Below are 18,680 nucleotides of genomic sequence, written 5' to 3'. Positions count from 1 at the left end.
ATTGTGTGAGTTATCACTGACAAATACATTGTAAATGGAACTGCATGTATTTTCTTTCCATTAATACTATCGTTTAAAAAAGAAAAATCTAAAATATGAGAAAACAGCTGGATAAACACTTTCCAAATATCAAGTCATGAGTGCCATCTGTTTTATTTGGGAATTTGAAATTTTTCATTAAGTTGGAAGAGTGTACTGGTGTTGCTCCGCATAACCTTAGGGCATGTTGTGATTATCATAGAAGACTTATCAGTTGTAAATTGCATGCATTCACTCTCCAATTATGCATTTGCATTGTAGACTTAATGTACATGCAGAGTCTGAAAGATACCAGAAATGAGTCATTATATGTCTGACTTTCTCCATTGGAAGGTCAATGGAATATACTTCAGTTACACTATACTTTACTATTTTAAGAAATATTTCATATAATCTAAAACACACATACACCCACATATATATTATACATATGTGTATCAGTATGTTCTTCTCATTCTGTACAATCTATTCTTTAAGAAGAAGAGACATGATATTTATTATGATTTGCAAACATTGTCCATCCTTCCAACCAAAAACATGTTGTGGAATTTTTCAGTTCAAATTTTTAGGAGCAATGTACGTGTACTCTACAAATGCAAATACAGGTGGTTTCAATGTTTTTTTGTAGCAATGACACACATGTAGCCTGGAACCATATCTGTTTCGAAGAACTTCAAGTCTTAACTCCTACTTTGCACGGAAAGACTGAGACAACAAGCTAGCAACCATACACCACGCAATTACATGACTTTTACAAATAATTTGTGGGTTTTTTTCATGCACCTGTATCTTGTTTCATCACTGCAAATACTAGTAATGGAGGAAACACTCATCAGGTGAGCTCAGACACAAAGCTTGTAGTCAATACACAATTATGATTTATAAGAATGATGTGTGGTCAGGTTTTGTTTTATACACATACCTATGGTAGTTTCACATTTTTTATTTTGCCAAGAATTTGATTTTTTGAAATACTTATCAGGGGAGCTAGGATGTAAAGCTGGCAATCATATGCAACATTATCTATTAATTACATTGTAATTTTTTTTCCTTCAATGTACATGATGTACTGGTACCTGGTTTCACATTTTTATCACAGCAAGGATTTGAATTGTAGGAAATATATGTCAGGTGAAGTAGGAAGCAAAGCTAGCAATGGCATTATAAATAGTACTACTTTTAAAAATGCAAACCTACATGTAGACTTCTCTTTGCACTGCATCTACTAATGAGCCCATTGTGTAACAAAGCAGAAACATGTACACAAAATGTTAATGATACTATTGATAGTGTTTTTTCAAGCTGAATCTGCAGGCATATTCAAATGATATAAAAGTGGAAAAACTAAAATGGCGAAGAACAGTATGAAAAAATACATTGTCACAGTGGTACTCCAAGCTGTTCTTGTGTATTGATTTTCTGTTGACACACATGTGTACATGTCTGCTCAAACTCAAAAATATATCAAGAGAGTAACACGCAGATGATGCAGTAAGATATGAATGTAGAGTAATTCCTATACTGTTTTATTCATCAAAACACACACTTCTTTTATGTAGTTAAATGATCATACTGTATATCTTGTCATGCTTCAAAAGAGACTGAGTCTCTTTTTCAGGTCAATCAAACGTGCTTTTTTGTGAAGAGTAATACATTTGTATACATAACAGTATGACCTGCAACATACATTGTATTGTTTCCTTATGTGTGAGTGTGTGTATTTGTGTGTCTACATATGTGTGCATGTATGGAACAAAAGTAACAACTTTTTGACAACATGATTCATCAACACAGATAGACTTTCATTTGAATACAATACATGTGGCTGGAAGTGGAATCTGTACGTTTAATAAAATAAATTCACTAAATATTTGTAATATGTATTCTTAATGTTTCTCTTATTTGATTATTTGATATTACGTTAAAGATATATTCTAGTTGTTTTGGTGAAACATGACATTTTACTAAGATGTATGAAAAAGAGGAGGATGGGGTATTTGACTGATTTTAGACAGACTCAAAACTAATATAAAGATGTTTCTGGCAAAAATGACCATTTATATTGTACCTATAATTATGATGGTACTATACATGTAAATAAACACTACAGTACAATGAATAAGGATGTTTTGGTCATTGGGGTGCTATTATAGTATATGGGAATATAATATAATCAGCTACCTTTACAAATACCATGGAAGACACTTTTAAAAGTCTTAGAGAGTTTTGTATGACTTTTTAGAATGTGATTTTACTTTCTAATCAAGATTTGGAGATTTAGAAACGGTACTATAGTATAACATGTTCTTACCACACCCCCCCCCCCCCCCATATGTTATGTCAAAGTTTTGGCAAGAAAGTGGACCTATAATAGGAGCAACTCTGAAAAAAGGTTACACATTTTTGGGTGGCAGATCCCATCCCCATTCACCTTCCTATGGAGTAACCTCATTGGTCAAGTTTCATTGCAGACATATCTGGGCAAGTATAGAAGGCACAAAATGTAACTCTTTCTTCTGTTTATATCTTGAAGTAAGAACAGCTAAGACTAAAATGCTAATGATATGTTTTGATGTACAAAGTAGATGACTGTGCCAAATTAGATATACGGTTGGATTATTGAACCCTTACAATACTCTGCTAGTGTATACATGTATATTTTTACTACCATAACATTGAGGGCAGTGGCCTATACAAAGCTTTTCACTGCATACTATCCACTTGCATATTTTAACCATTCCACATGTTATCTTTGCAATATGCACCATTATCTAGCTGTTGCTATGGGTGTTGTTGCTAGGCATATATGCTATTACTTTTTGAATCTTTATCCACTTGCCTATCCATTCCTGTTGTCATCTTTGCAATACATGTATATGCCATTACATGGCCATTGCTATGAGTGCAGTATTGTTGCTAGGCATGTATGTGACACTCCATTTTCGAAATGTTTATTCACTTGCTTATCCATCCCTGTTGTTATCTTTGCAATACACACCCTCATTACTCTGTTGCTATGTGCATGGTCTTGTTGCTAGGCATGTCTTCCTTCAACTTGTCCATCCATCCCTGTTGTTACCTTTGCATTCACTATCATTAGGCTGTATGGGTGTGCTTTTGTTGCTAGGCATATTTGCATACATTTTTTTGAATGTTTATCCACATACTATCTATCCCTGTTGTTATCTTTGCTACATGCATCATCATTTGAGTGTTGCTATGGGTGGGCACTTGTTGCTAGGAATACATATATATGTATATTTTGTCTTTTGTGCTATAAAAACAACTTGTTTCCAAGCAACCTCAAAGAGAGATTAATCTTGGTGCCAAAAACAAGTAGGTGTGAGTTATCACATAAAAGATTTCATGACATCAATAAAACAATAAACTTCTACTCTAGCCTGAAAGTGAAACTGGAAGCAATTCTTGTTACCAAAAATGACATTATTTGAATCAAATCACACACCTCTCACCTGTGGTGCGATCATTTTGATTTGAACAACTTCCCAACTATATATCCAAAGTAATAACTCTACACAAACATTAACTTAAAGGCGACTGCTTCAGTGGCTTTGACTTTAAGATGTGTATACACAGTCACACACACATACACACACACAGATAGACACATTGCCACATGATGCCGATAGCACTACTGAGCCTCAGTTCATTTCTGCTAAAAAAAACTAATCTACCCTCTTGGGCAAAAAATATGACACATCTCACAGTTTTCTAGTTTGTCTTCAGGCATTGCGCGTGAAGTAACCATTATTATTGCCATCAACTGACAATTATGCAAATATTGATGATCGTAGACAGAATACAAGTTTTGAGTACATGGAAATCAAATCCCTATAGTTCATGCCTGATCATGAAAGCTTCCTGTAGCACGAATATGTACATGTCCACTTTTCTGCCCTAAGGTGTTACAAGTGATCTTGCAAGGAAAGAGTTATCAACGGAAGGTGATTTGACAGTTTCTTTAATCCATTCAGTTGTCACACATTTCCCTATGATGAGTCACAATGGAAAGTAGGTACTGTAATCAGCAAGTCAGGAGATATTCCGATCTTCTATATACCGGTGTATACTAATTTATAACACTCCCTATAGAATATGTTTCAACTGTGATTTCTTATGCACAAAGAAATGACTACTTCAGTTAAAGTATTTTAATATCCTGTTTATTCTTATGAGAGAAATGCAATTAGTATCTTAAAATTCAAACATATCTTGGTCACTTTATTAGAATATTAATTGCTTTTATTAATTTTAAGTATGGAATTTCCACACTGACGAACATTTTTAACATTTTCAAAGACAGAACATTTGTTGACTAGTTTCTCATCATTACGTCACCCCTCTCAATTTTGTCATTCCTCTCTCTAAATTTCATCATTCATTCCTCACTCATGTACATGAATTTTTTTTGCTTAAAGTCTCAGCATCTGTAGATGTAACTGGAACTATTTTTCTCATAATCCCCCCCCCCCCCCCCCCAATATTCACCTCCTATTGTACTCACTGACAAGTGTGATTGCTAAGAGTCAGGTTGACATGCATGTATCAGCATCCCATAAATATACACTTCCTTAACAAATGACTGCATCAGTGCATGGTACAGAGACTTTCAAGTACTTTTTACACATGAATGTAAAGTTAGTGTACCGAGTACTATCAACTATTAAAATACACATGTACCAGTTATTCAGCAAGAATCATAACCTTCTTAAATATCACTTTTAAAATACTAATTTGTCCCTAGAAAATGAAAATCTGCTTCGACATATTACTTTATGCAGCTAGTAATGATATTTTTAATGGCAAAAAAATATCAAAAAAATATGAAGGTCTCAGTACACTCTTCAACATCTATGATTCTAGGTTATTTTTACATTTACAAAATGTCAACAATTCAAAATTGAACCATAAATTATGTATCTGTTGGCTTAAGATTAACTGTCTGAGATACATGTATATAATATGTGTACTCCCATGACAACTTCAAGTGAGAAGAGCTGTACCATTACCTGTGAATATATTGCTTTGGTGTTGTCAATACTGAGAGAAGAGTATCGATGACACTGTAGCAATATACTCAGAGGTACATGTACAATTCAAAAATATACTAACTTTCCTTGTAGCTACACTGTGTGTTGTGGGTGGTGTAGTTCCAGACACTTCTTAAATTATGTATGACTAAATGTCCGCCCTTTCTTTGGAATAATTTCATTTGCCATCCATACATCAATGCTGAACAACATATATCAACATCCAATGTACAGAATTTAGGCAATATTGTATATGAATTCAACCTTGAACTATAAAATATCAAGACTGTCAATGCCACTGTACAGTAGCCATGATCAAAGTAGGATTAGGTTTCAAATAATTCTGTTTACAATGAAATCTAGCCACCTGAGGCGGCAAAGTTTGATATCTTGGAGGTTTCAGCTGCACGGCAAGATTTTCATTTAATACTTGATAGGGTTTGGTGAATTTATTTGAAGAAGCCAATGACATGCCATTCCTAGGAGCACTGTGGAGTGAATCTAATCTCCAAAGGTTTCATACACAATTATCTTCTTTCCACATATTCCTGACCTGGGAAACTCTATCTCAGGGCCTTGATGTTAATGCTTCATCACTGCCTTATTTATCAACATTAATATTCCTGAGTTTGCCATCTCATACATAATTAAGCTGATCAAATTTCATCTTTATCTTCCTAGTAATTTGGGAAAAACAGAAATCACCTGAGAGGATGTGGCATACTTGAAAATGATTAATTTGCAAACTACTGGTTAATATGCTAGAAAATATTTTTTATCTTGAGAATGATTTTTCAACTCTGACAGCATCATATATTCATCTCAGATCTTCAAATTTCTTTGTACACAGTACAGTATACAAATTTCATTTGCATTTGAATTTTTGAGAATATATTACATGACTATGTTTAGACTTCTATATTCTCATCAAAGACTTCATTTCATGCCAACTAGTTCCTGACAAAAGAGACTTGTAGTCATAAATTCTTTTGTGAGTTTGAAAAAAAAAAGAACAATCAGATAGTGCACTGATCTGGATAACAAAATGATTCTCTTCTTTCGATTACTTTTCAAATTTATTATCATGTATCTCATAGATGTACATACATGTCGCATCAGTTGTGCATACAGTTACTGTATAATATTACATTTATATCTGATGCGAAAATCAGTCTTCTTCACAAATGAAGGCAGGGTCAAATTTAAAATTATGCCCTAGGGTAAAATGCTAACTAAAAATGTCAGAAAATGAAGTACAGAGAGACCTGTCTTTAATATTGACTAAAACACATTGCCATTGATCAAGGCGTGTGGTTTTCAGGGGAGACAAGATGGAGGCATCATTCAATATTCAACTGTATTTGTTGTCATTGCCCACACCTTTTAGTAGAAATCTGGGGCAATAAATGTGTATATGGATTTCATTTATACACGTATTTTCAAAATGGATATGAAAGTGATAATGAAATCCCTTTATAGTCATGAAAACTGTATTTGTTGAAAATGCCCTATTGTATATATCATTTTTTCATGTTTTAACCTTCAGATGAAAATGTTTTTGCATGTTTGATATAATGCACAAGATACTGACACAATTTTTTTGTTATATACAATGTATGTATGTAACATTAACACAGTCATGATGGTGAAAATAAGTGAAAAATTCAGTGAAAAGATTTCAATGACAAACCTTGCTCTGTAGTTTAAGTTCACCTGTGCGGTTTCAATTTTAACACTGTGACACAAAACACTGCTTCAGAAAAATAGAGCCGTGATGAAGCCATGGTCTGCATGTCTTCAATGAATCTCCAACACACCACGGTTTACAAATCACTAAAATATCTCCCAGTAAACACACAAAATTAAGCTGTTCATCTGCAGGAAATAGTTGTGCTTCCAGATACATCAAGTTAATTTCATCTTTCCACAAGATCTGTCGTCAGTTTCACATCCATGAATACAGTGGCACTCTCAAAACACTCACTCAATACCAGCTTTTCATAAAATATGAAAAGCCTGATTACCGAAGCTAATGAAATACATCCATTAACCAAATTTCAGAACTTTAATAATTATGATTACTGTAATATCAAATGATGTTAAATTTCATAATTTATATGATGCATACACAAAGTGACGAGGCTGATGATCACTAAAGCAAAACCATAATGTTATGTTCATACACTTACCTTGCTTCCACACTACCTTTAGCCAACTCAAGGATACTTCTCTCGATTATCCAGATTTGCTCTTGCTTAAGAATACAAGAAGGCATCAACTCTACCTCCCTACTGCCTGCTTTTAATCTTGCCCGATGTCTCTGATTTCATTACTTTTAATTTGATTACTTTTGATTGGGAACTGCTGTTCAGAGGGGGCTGTAATTTGGCGCTTTTCAACATCCAATCCAACACATGGTATTCTGCATTCCAATGATACCTCTCCAACCTGCTAGCCTGTTACCGTAGCAACCAAAATCCCAAGACACAGCTATTATTTTACTGGACTTGCAAGATAAATTTGATATTCAGCTGGAGTGTACAACAGGAATACTATGACAGGACTTGCCACTCGAAATGTAATTTGTATGATGATAAATGAAAATCAACAGTTGAAATATTATCTTCCTTTTCTCAGATGTGCAATTTATAATTCTAAGGCTAGGTCGACTGTCAATCTAGCATTATGAGAAACCCCTTCAGTGTCTCGGAAGGCAAACCCCCAGAGAGAAATTTTCATCAAAACTGCAATGTAATTTTGAATATTTTACGAGCAGGTAGTCACAGACACATTGTTTGGCTAAAAGCATTTGTCACAATGACAGATCACTGAATGTTGACAGATAGGAAGACAGACATTAATCAGATGCTGGGTTACGCTTCATTTAATAACTTTTAATGCCACAGATTTTTGCATCAAAAAAAGGAATTTCTTTACATAACAGCTAGTCATTAATATCAGCAGGGTTCTACCAACTAATTAAAAAATGTGACTTTTACAAATTTCTTCAAAAATCTCAAATCTCTCACAAAACCTGTCCACCCCCATGTGATAATAGATATAGAAAGTGGAATATTCTTCCTCATTAGATATACAATAAGTGGCCATGTGTTGGGAAAATTCATTATCAATGGGGATAACCTGAAACCTGACCCTGGCATACAAGCCAGACTGCTGAGATTTCATCTCCAATAAACATAATCTATAATACCTTCCAACTAAGCTCGCCACGACATTATAATCAATGTTGTAAATGGACTGCTCTCTGTAATATCACTTTACTGCTTACTTCAATCTGTCAGGCCCCATGTCAAAGAGGGGGACACATAGTGGGTTTTTCAAACTGCCGACTAACAGAATAAACAATATGCACACATCTACAGTGGTTATTATACGACAACTTGTCTATTATTAAACATGTTTGCCATAATGTACTTTGATGAATTAATGCCATTTGCATTTTTAAACTGACCATACATTAAAAGTTTTAAGTAATGTACATATTAAATTTATTAATGAACAATCTGGTAATAATATATCAGCTGCTTTCTGCTACTGATATGGGAACGGGAGCTGGTGAGACTGAGTGTCTCTTATGGTTGTAATTTTCATTTTCCAGTTTCTCAGCTCGCAAAATGGTTTCCAATTTGATGACAAAAGAATGTTCATCACTGAAGATATTTCATTTATAATGACTTTAAAAAAAGGCGGTCAGTTTCTTACTGAAAAAGATGAGGTCAGCCATTTTAATACTAGTGAAAATTTAAACAAAATACTACTCCCTCACACATTTTCAATTCTTATTTGGAGTTTTAACAAGGTTTTGTTGAAAATACAAGAGAAGGCATCATTTTTGAAAAATCCTTCAAAATCTTTTATAGTTTTAACATCAACTACAACAAATATTTATTGTGTTATATAGTAATATAAAATATATTTGTTAGATGATCATATCTGAATCAGTTGTTCTAATTTACAGAATTAGGTACAAGTTTTACTACAAGAGTTTTAAAAAAGTGTATCCTTTTAGTTTAAATTATCCACCCTTAATTATTACCATCATATCATGCAAATATTCATTGAAAATACTAACAAGGATGGTATTAAAAGTACAATAGATGGAGTCATGAACTATAATGTGATCACCTTCTGGAAAAGAAAATTATGCAGACTACAGTGGAGGATGCTGCAAATGAGAGCGAGAGAAAAAAAGAAAGTGATACAACTAGAAATCACATCATCTTAGTTGGGGTAATGTACTTTAGTGTTTCTTTTGTGACAGAAAAAATGTGGAGGCTTGTGACAGATTAGTACTTGTTCACTTCATTACAGATGATATCCCATGACAAGTTCATGGATTCAACCTTCCATTTTGTCAAAAATATCATGCCGGAGATTAGTTTCTTTTGACCAGAATTACTGAACCGTAACAGATGGTTTACCATTAACAGAGGCAAAATTTTACAAGATATGCACAGATGAAAATGACACTCAATTAGAATTAGTCTGCTTTTTGATTGCATGAAGTGACCCATGGATAACCTGGCTGTCTCAGTTCCTAAATACTCCATGAGAATGAATGGCTCTAATTCTCGATTCACAACTGGCTTCTAACAAAGACTTTGCTTTTCCTTTCTCTTTTTTCACTTGACAGATGATATTTCATAGTCCTATTCTATTTGACAATACCTAACTCATTAAAACCTGTTTCTTTCCTCTAGCTATGATTTTTTGTGAAGCTGAAGAAAAGAATGAGGCAGTTGCTAGGCAACCAAATTAATACTGTGAGAGGATAGGCTGTACTAATCCAAAGATTGAGAGATGATATTCTAGAATAATACAAGTAACCATGGCAGCATAAGTTTCAGCTTATTTATTTCCCCAAAAGTACTTTTCTAATGGGAAGTATTATAGAATGAACCAGATGTGAAATCATACTCACTTGAGTCAGATTTACTCTAATTTGTGTCAGACCTGCCACTTCTAGATCTTTCCAGATCAAAATCTGGATCTCATTGCTCATAATCCACAAAAGATAGGTAGTACTAAGATGACATGGATAGAGTGTACAACTGTTTTCATATTGATAGCTTCAAATTCTATTAGACATGTCAATTCTAGATTGCATCTTCTGATAAAAGTTATTTCTGATATTATTATAATATTACTTATTATTACTTATCATTTTAATACTACCCATAGATAATATAGTATGTGTCTTTTGAGTATATATATACTTATAAGTGGTCAACAAAAGTAGAATCAACAGATGACAGGCCAAAACTAACATACAGACACACTTGACAAGGAGAAATGGTTTGTTTAGCCTAAAGATGTGATGGCTCTCATTTTATGCATATCATCAACAATAAAAATGATCATCCCTTGGTTCAAGATTTTGTATTCAACACAAACAATATCACACTCAATGATAAAATACTGCAACCAAACATGCCTTTTGTATGGATTTCATGTTTTCACAAAAGCTGAACAACCTCGAAATACATGTATTTTTGTTACTGATGTATTCACCAGAATGTGACAGACATACAAATAAAAAATACTATTAAAACACAAGAAATAATCAAACAACCAGCAAATAGGAACATTTCGAAAATTACGCATGAGACTTAGAATAAGGAAAGTGTTGTTTTTCATGTTTGGTTTAGAATAAGGAAAGCGTTGTTTTTTCTTGGTAACAAATATGATTAAAAAAGAGAGAAACACAAATTAGTTCTTGTTTCCTGATGATTTAGCATTGCTCCAGGTTTGACAGAATAAAACTGACACAGAGGGATAGCTCAGATGTTGTTAATACACAAGCTAATCTGCCATAAATCAAACTGGAAATCATCTCAGTTTCCATCATCATCTTTATTCATGTCTTATTTACATATGAATAGACCGTACTTTGAATAAAAATAGTATCATTATGCAAATGTAAAAGCACATGTTTCCTTTAGACAAGTTTTGTATTGTACATAGGGAGAGACAATGTTATCTGACAAGCTGTGAATTTCATAATATTTGTTTTGTGAAGTGTTAGAATTGTACATTGATGTAAAAGATATAGCATACTGATTCATTTTTAGCTCAAATTAAAATTACACATCACACTTTTAGTTGTTCCAAAAAATCATTCAGTGTACTTGTGTGAAAACATTATTTCTACAATTCTATTTATCTTAGCTTTACTTTATCAAAATTCACTAAAATTCTTTTTGTTTTTTCTCCTCTCATCAGGCTTTTTCAAATGTATTTTCAAAACATTTACTTTTTGTGATGCTTCCATTTTATCCAAAGATTTTTGAACCTAAAATAAGTGTGTTTTTTGGTGTGTTTTTTTTAGAAATAATCTTTTGACAATTACTTTGTCAAATAACAAATAATTAGTAATATTAATTATTGTCACAGTACATTGATTCATTCTTACCAAGAGGTAAATTAGTCATCAACAATATTTTTTTTAGAAATCTTATCTTTATGAGTCATTTTTTTAATACACCTACAAGTTTACGAATACATGTAATTATCAGCCTGTCAAAAATATGACCACTCATTGTGTCAGTACAGACAACAAACACTTGAAATAGGAGGAGGGTAGATATATTCTTGTTATTGAAAACACAACAGCACCTTTGTGACTTACAGGCCTTCTAGAAGATAAAACTATAAAGCATGCTTACATTTTCTTGGAACAGAAAGGGTGAACAAATTGAAGGAGACAGAAAATAACATTTGTGACATCTTTTCTTGCAGCTTTGGTGGCACATTGATTTTAACTGACAAAGTGTCTGGTATAGCCTTCCTGACAGATTGAATTCGTCTTTCCGGCGATTTTCTCTCTTTTTATTTCTAAATAATCCTGCTTGTGGTCACAGCTTTTTAAACTACGTCAGTGAGCATGGTGATGTGACAAGAATGAATAGAGTAATTTGTCCACAAGATAGCATATGTCAAACTTTAAATTTTCCAATTTGTCTGATTGTCTAGTTGCATTGATTTAGACATCATGCCTGGAAACTGCATAGAACACTTGATTGCATTTAAGATTACCTGGAAGTAACTGACATTTCAATCTTGTGTGAATTTCACCTTTTCTCTTGGTTATATTTAAAGGGTGACAAAGTTAGACAAATAATTACCCACTTATTGCCTTTATGTGGTTAACAATGCATCACCCAACTGAAAAGACACTTTTGAGATATTGAAATTGAAGTAGCACTTCCATCTCAAACAATTTTTGTTATGAAAAGGCAGACATTTGTAAAGCTACCTGTCTTGACCAACTGTAGCTTCTAGTATTGATGACATAATACATGACACATCAATGCAAGTGATTTGATTTGAGTTCAGATTAAAAACATTCTTACTGGACACCAGTTGTTATAGAATTCATTAAAGAAAAGTGATTAAAATGAAATTCTGGCTGTGACGGGTAAATATATACTTTCTGGCTAGCAAACATCTGGCAACAAGTAAAAGGTTCAACTTGGGGAGCTGTCGTATTTGTGAGTGATCAATATTATCGTATTGAAAACATCTAAGTTTTGAAATGTACATCAATGGATGTTGAACAATATGCATAAGTAATAAGTTCAGGATAATATATAAATCTTCTGTACTCCCTACCCTACAGACTACCATACACGACAAGATTAGAATTGATCTATCTATCTATCTATCTAATAAATTTATATAGCGCCAAATATCCAAAGAAAACAATGTTCAGTTGCGCTTAGAGTTAGAAAGGAGATGAAAAAGCTCTCTGAAATATGTGGGTTTTCAAGCGTCTTTTGAAAATGTTAACATTGGGAAAATGTTAACATTGATGCAGGTCTTATTCAATTGAACAATGAAAGCAAATTCATTGTCAATCAAATGTCATTCTACTGTAGTAATTGGCAACCTAACTAATTGTTAAAATGCTATATATTATAAGAAGCATCTCATTTACATTTTAATAAACATCTGCATTACTATTAAAATGTCATGCTGCTATATTAACCAAATCTGCTGCTGCACGTTTTTTTTAAGAAAATGTTCTTTCTATACAAGTATTAAATACTTGGGCAGCTATAACCCAAGATAAATAAATCAATTTTTTTTTCAAAACATGAGAAAATATGTGATGAAATCAACACATACGAGAAGCACCCTTTTCTGATCGTGTGCATAATTTTCTTTCGAAGAAAACAAGGACGACGCTCGCTGCTTAGCTTGTCATCTCCTCGCTGTTCAGTCTTGTAGAGTTTCGACTGCAACTTGTGACTTCCTCAAAAGTGCCTCAATTCGATCCTACAACGTGCCTCTATCTACACTATCGGCTAGCCGTGCAAACGACCCAGCCAACCGTTAACTTGAACGCCGAAATTTGTTCGCACAAAAGGAAAACCCGTATTGACAACTGGTAAAAGTACATGACAGCATACACATTTACTCATTTGAATCGCTACCTTCTGGGAAATATATCTGATAAATAATTCATAAAGTATTTACGAAAAGCTGGACCGGCGATATATAAACAGGCCAGTCGGCCGTATTCGAATACTCGGTCGCGCCACTGACTATGTCCTTAGCGTCCATAATCACACAAACAAATGTAGTCAAATAAAATGGCGAATTAACTCGCACATTTTTTATAAATTATGATAATTTGCATAAATATTATAATATAAAATACAAAATTTAAAATATAAGCTTACCACTAAGTTGATTGTGCAGCCCGTACGTGTCAGTTCACTCAAACTACGGATATTTAGGTGAGGCCTGGCGAGCAAAACGGTGAAAAATGCTCTATCTGTTACATGCCATAGGCCACATAATAACAATCACAATAACACACGTGCGGTTTTTAATAAATTATGCTAATAATAAATCTCATTATTTCACAAATTAATGCTGGTCATACTAGGAAAACAAAATTTCAAAAAAATGTCCCATATTTTTCGAATATTGCTTACTTACCGAGAATTTTTCGAAAGAATGCAGACGTTATAGTGTAACAATCAGACAGCTGAAGGGAGCAGACATACAGTATGCAAATAAGCTTAAAATATACAACAGTGGGCTGTTCACACGGTGTATTGATTTGTTGATGTTCATCGAGACATAAAAGATCTTTAAGGATGTAATAACAACCGATGATTTACAGTTTTAACCTTTGTAATATCAAAATAATAATTTACGTTTGATTACAATATTTAAGTTTGAATTCATCAATATGTCTAAATATTTGTTTGGAGCGGAGGAATATCCCATTGTGGTTCGCCCTATATTAATTTATTCCCTGCATAAATTTAAATATTAAACTGTACCCCATGACGTCAGGCAAGATGGCTGATCAAGACACCCCGGAAGAGAAGGTGAGATGTGTCGTGATGAGAAATGTGCAACCCTCCGTTCAAACTGTAATTTTATTGATATTTGAAGGTTGATAGTGAAGTATCTCTCTAATTTAGGTTCGATTCGCAGCCTCTGCACTAAAATCCCCACGGCTGCGGTGTGATGTATGGCTGTCCCTCCCCCTCATCATCTCGTGTACGTCACAACTTCATAAGAAATGTGAATGGGGACCCCGGCCGAGAGGGACAGCCGCTAAATTTCGTATTAAACCCCACACCCACCCCCGCCCGCCGCCTTCAATAGCAGAAAAGGGTATACTGCAGGTAATTTTAAGCAACTGGATCTCAGCCTCTTCGCAAATAAATGAAGATGGTGTGAGATAAGAATAGAAAAGGTGTTTGAATTTAAAACTTTGTTTTACTTTGTTTTTGTTCGAGATACCTGAGTTTGACCAAAGACTTATTAATGAGACCAAAAACGAGATTTATGGATGAAAATGTTTGGTGAATTGATAACATGATAAAAATGAACGAAATTAATCAAACCAACCTAACAGAAAAAAAAATGGTAAAAGAAATAGCATAAATGTGTAATAGTTATTGCTTAGGGTTTTGATAATTTGATTAATATGATTTCAGTATGATTGTTATTATGTTAAATAATGAGTTTGGTAAACTTGTTTTTGTACATAGCTGTTGTTCATAATCATAGTAATGCAGAATACAATACAATTATCTTAGGTTTAACGATCTATCTAGTTTTTTAAATGTTGTACAGGTAAAAATAAATGTACGTACATTTCATTTGAAAACCCATCAAAAAGTGTTTTTGTTAAGGGTGGTTAGTACAACCATGGTACAATCATCATTGTATGGAAAACTATGCTAGTTTACCATATTCTTAGCAAAAACACTGTATTTTAAGCTCAATAGCTGAAACGTTTGTTTTCCACAATTCTTGTTCCCATTTTGACTCATTCAAAGTGACACACACAAAAAATCCTTCTCTGAAAAAAGTTCAGTACTTTAAAACACCTGAATTACATATTTGTTTACTTGTCCTCAATGGGGCTCTGTATATCAGGATTGATATGTTAATTGTCATGTGCTCTATGTGTGTACAGTACAATAGAGAGCCCAAACCAAATTTTCACTTTTCTCAAGAAATTGTAAATTTGAGATCATTGTTAGAATTGTAATAATTATGTTGATAAAATTCAGTTCCAGGAAATCATTCATATACAAAACTTACAATAAGTAAGTAACAAAAACAGCAAAAATTTACAGGTATTAGGGCTCTAAACATAGCACATCTACTAATACATTTGATACCATTATAATTGAGTGGAAATCTGATAGGCTCTAACAATACCTATTTAATATTACATGGCTCTATATGCCCATGCTATCTTGCTATTGTTTGAGATAGGAACATCCAGGATATTACCCCTGAGAAAAAGCACAGTCTCTTCATCTATATGCAATTTTACGAAATTCTCTCTTTAATTTGTTTTGTGAATCCCAATAATGAAAATCACAAGTACAAAAAAGTATATACACTTTCTGCAAATAATAAATGTTTACTCATAAGTCACTAAAAACATTACACCCCAATATTGTCTTTTGCATCTTTAGATTGGGATCATGATTATGTACCCTCCTCACTTTGAGGAGATTTCCATCCCATCCTTATGTCAGTATTGGACTTATCTTATGTCACTTTTGAAATATTGTTTTAATTTATAAATTTTTGTTATCACATCATTTTCTGACAGATCTACTCAGAAAGTTTTCAAGCTATCTACATGTATCTATTCTAGTACCTGTACCTTATTGCATGCATGCTTGAAATTGGAACACAAATTGTTCATATCTAATGAGGATGGTCTATTTCTACTCATGGTTATTTCATTACTTTTCTTGCAATCTACACAGTAGTAACTGGGTTGCTCTTTAGAGTTGAACATATTGGTAATGGTGCCTCTATCAGCACAAATTTGCTGACTAAAGTTTGTGAGCTTCATTCTTCACTTATAAATTGAACTATTTTGATTAACCATTATGAGTTTTTCTGTAGTTTGTATGTTTTAAAATTCATTTTTTTTGCCATAGTTTAAGATCACTTTCGTTTACATAGCTTGAACTTTGACTGTGAGAAGTTGAACATATTGGTTAACGTCGCAAGTACAAGTTTTGTCTGTAGATTTTGTATGTAACATTCAACTTTTTCCAATGTTAAAAATTGCTTAAAGGTGGAAGAAGTGAAAAATGAAGAAGAAGAAGAAGAAGAAGAAGTAGAGGAAGATGATGATGATGATGATGATGATGAAGAAGATGGTGATGAGGATGAGGAAGAATCATCATCAGAAGAATCTGATGTGGAGGAACCAAAGTTAAAATATGAACGAATTGGAAATGATTTACAGAATATCCTTGATAGAAGTAAAGATGCTGTGAGTTGTCTTGCAGTGCATAGTAAGGTCAGTGTTGTATAATATAATCATACTCTAAAGTCCAAAATTCAGAAGTTGGTGATATGGTCATTACTGAGCAGCATCCTAGTGTTACATGTAAAGCAGAAGGATAATCATTTAGTACCTAGGGACAAAAAACTGCATTGTTTGTAAGCGTGAAACTGACAATCACTCTAAGCATATCTGGTTAATTTCTTAATCAAACCCAACTGGCATTGGTCAAGTTGAAACCAGACTGCAGAGAGGTCAGAGGTGTATAAGCTAACTGCTGAGCCAGCCACAACCCAACTTGACTAGTTTGTTTAACCTAGTCGACTCTTAGTAAGTCACAGGTGGTGGTGTTCATGGAAATGCATGACTTATTAAGAGTCAATCAATCAGTCAATCAATCAATCAATCAATCAATCAGTTGATCAATTAATCAATCAAGATTGATTAGTCAAAAGACTGTCTACAGCACCAAATACCAACACTTTGATATGTTTAGTTTTGCTGAAATGCCAACAACACTAAGAATGCTTCCTTGAATAGATATCTCATCAACTTGATCTTGAAAATGTCCAGATAACTTGTAAGTTGTCTTGTGTCCATGGAAAGTTGCCAAGCATAGTTTGTAAAAGTGCAGCCACCATATGTTCTAGTTGAAAAAATTTGCAGAAGTTATCACACTCTTGTAAGTTGGTACTAAGCTGAACAAACTTGAAATGTAAAGTCATTGATGTATAAAGGGGTCTTGTCCTTGAAAGCTTGAAAATAATGGTGTCTAGGGAATAACCTCTAATAAGGAGCTTTGGAATATCATATTAATATTTCACAGTGACAGTTTACAGACTTTCTTGTGTCACTTTCAATTATATCAAGAAAATGGAGACCATTAAAATCTTTAATATGTATAAGTGCTGATGTGATAGGGAAAAGAATAATAAATTAAGTCCTCAAACAAAATGTCCTCTGACAAAATAGGTTATTTTAAAAATCTTAGCCTGTGAAAATGATCTGTGTGAACATCTATTTGACGGTTTCTTTATATTTAGCTTTAAAAATCTATTTAGTATTTGTTTACCTAAAATATACTGTTGGAGTAAACTATTTCTATGTTAAAGTATGTATGCCTGCATTGACATATGAACCATTTCAAGGCATTATTGTTCAGAGATAGATTTCATATTTTTGGTAAAAAATTGAAAATGTAGCAATGAATCAGTTCAGGTCAGATTAATGAAAATACGACCAAAAATATTGTTGGACCAGTTGAACTAGAGTGATTATAACACAGTCAAGCAGTTCAGCATTAAAACTATATCTGTCCTCAGTCCTCATAAAAATGACAAAGTCCATAGTAAATGTACTTATTGTTTGTCACTGACTTGTCACTCAAACTTGCAACAATATTCAAAGTGGATCTACATCATCCTTTGCCATGCTGTCCTCATGTACACTGTCAATTTATACACACAAAGACACCCATCTTGCCCATTACAATGGCATGATAACATCATCTTGACCTATTTATGCTATCCTAGGGGGTCAACCTAGCTCTGAATGCATCATACTAGGGGGTCAACACCATATATGTAGTCCATTATAGTAAGAGCATTTAGTTCCATCACATTATTTATTTAATGCAGCCTTCATGTTCTTTATCATCACAATTGCTGTCCTGTCTATTTCCACAATTGTAATCAATGTCTGTAGCCGATGGCACTGAGTGTCAGTTAGCTTGCTATGTGACTAGAATTGATACTGATGCAGTTTTTTTTCCTTTGTGAAGA

General features: G+C 33.5%; 2 protein-coding genes across 2 annotated transcripts in view; one reads left to right on the top strand and one right to left on the bottom strand.

The window, feature by feature from the left end:
- Positions 1-14,107, bottom strand: part of LOC144434316 (uncharacterized) — a 42,122-nt gene extending 28,015 nt beyond the window's left edge. Inside the window, exons 1-2 of the mRNA XM_078122767.1 lie at positions 14,058-14,107; positions 13,796-13,859 (exon numbers count right to left, since the gene is read on the bottom strand). The gene's annotated coding sequence lies outside the window, so the exon portion shown is untranslated. The remainder of the gene's footprint in view (positions 1-13,795; positions 13,860-14,057) is intronic.
- A 303-nt stretch (positions 14,108-14,410) lies between these two features.
- The window catches only part of LOC144433753 (vacuolar protein sorting-associated protein 41 homolog), a 43,853-nt gene continuing 39,583 nt past the window's right edge, over positions 14,411-18,680 (top strand). The window contains exons 1-3 of the mRNA XM_078122115.1: positions 14,411-14,462; positions 16,697-16,728; positions 16,780-16,914. Of these exons, the coding sequence (XP_077978241.1) occupies positions 14,411-14,462; positions 16,697-16,728; positions 16,780-16,914 (219 nt within the window). The remainder of the gene's footprint in view (positions 14,463-16,696; positions 16,729-16,779; positions 16,915-18,680) is intronic.

The sequence above is a fragment of the Glandiceps talaboti genome, chromosome 4, assembly GCF_964340395.1.
Source record: "Glandiceps talaboti chromosome 4, keGlaTala1.1, whole genome shotgun sequence".
In the NCBI taxonomy this organism is placed as follows: domain Eukaryota; kingdom Metazoa; phylum Hemichordata; class Enteropneusta; family Spengelidae; genus Glandiceps; species Glandiceps talaboti.
Note: the sequence above shows the minus strand (reverse complement) of the source record. Positions and strands in the feature narration are given on the sequence as shown.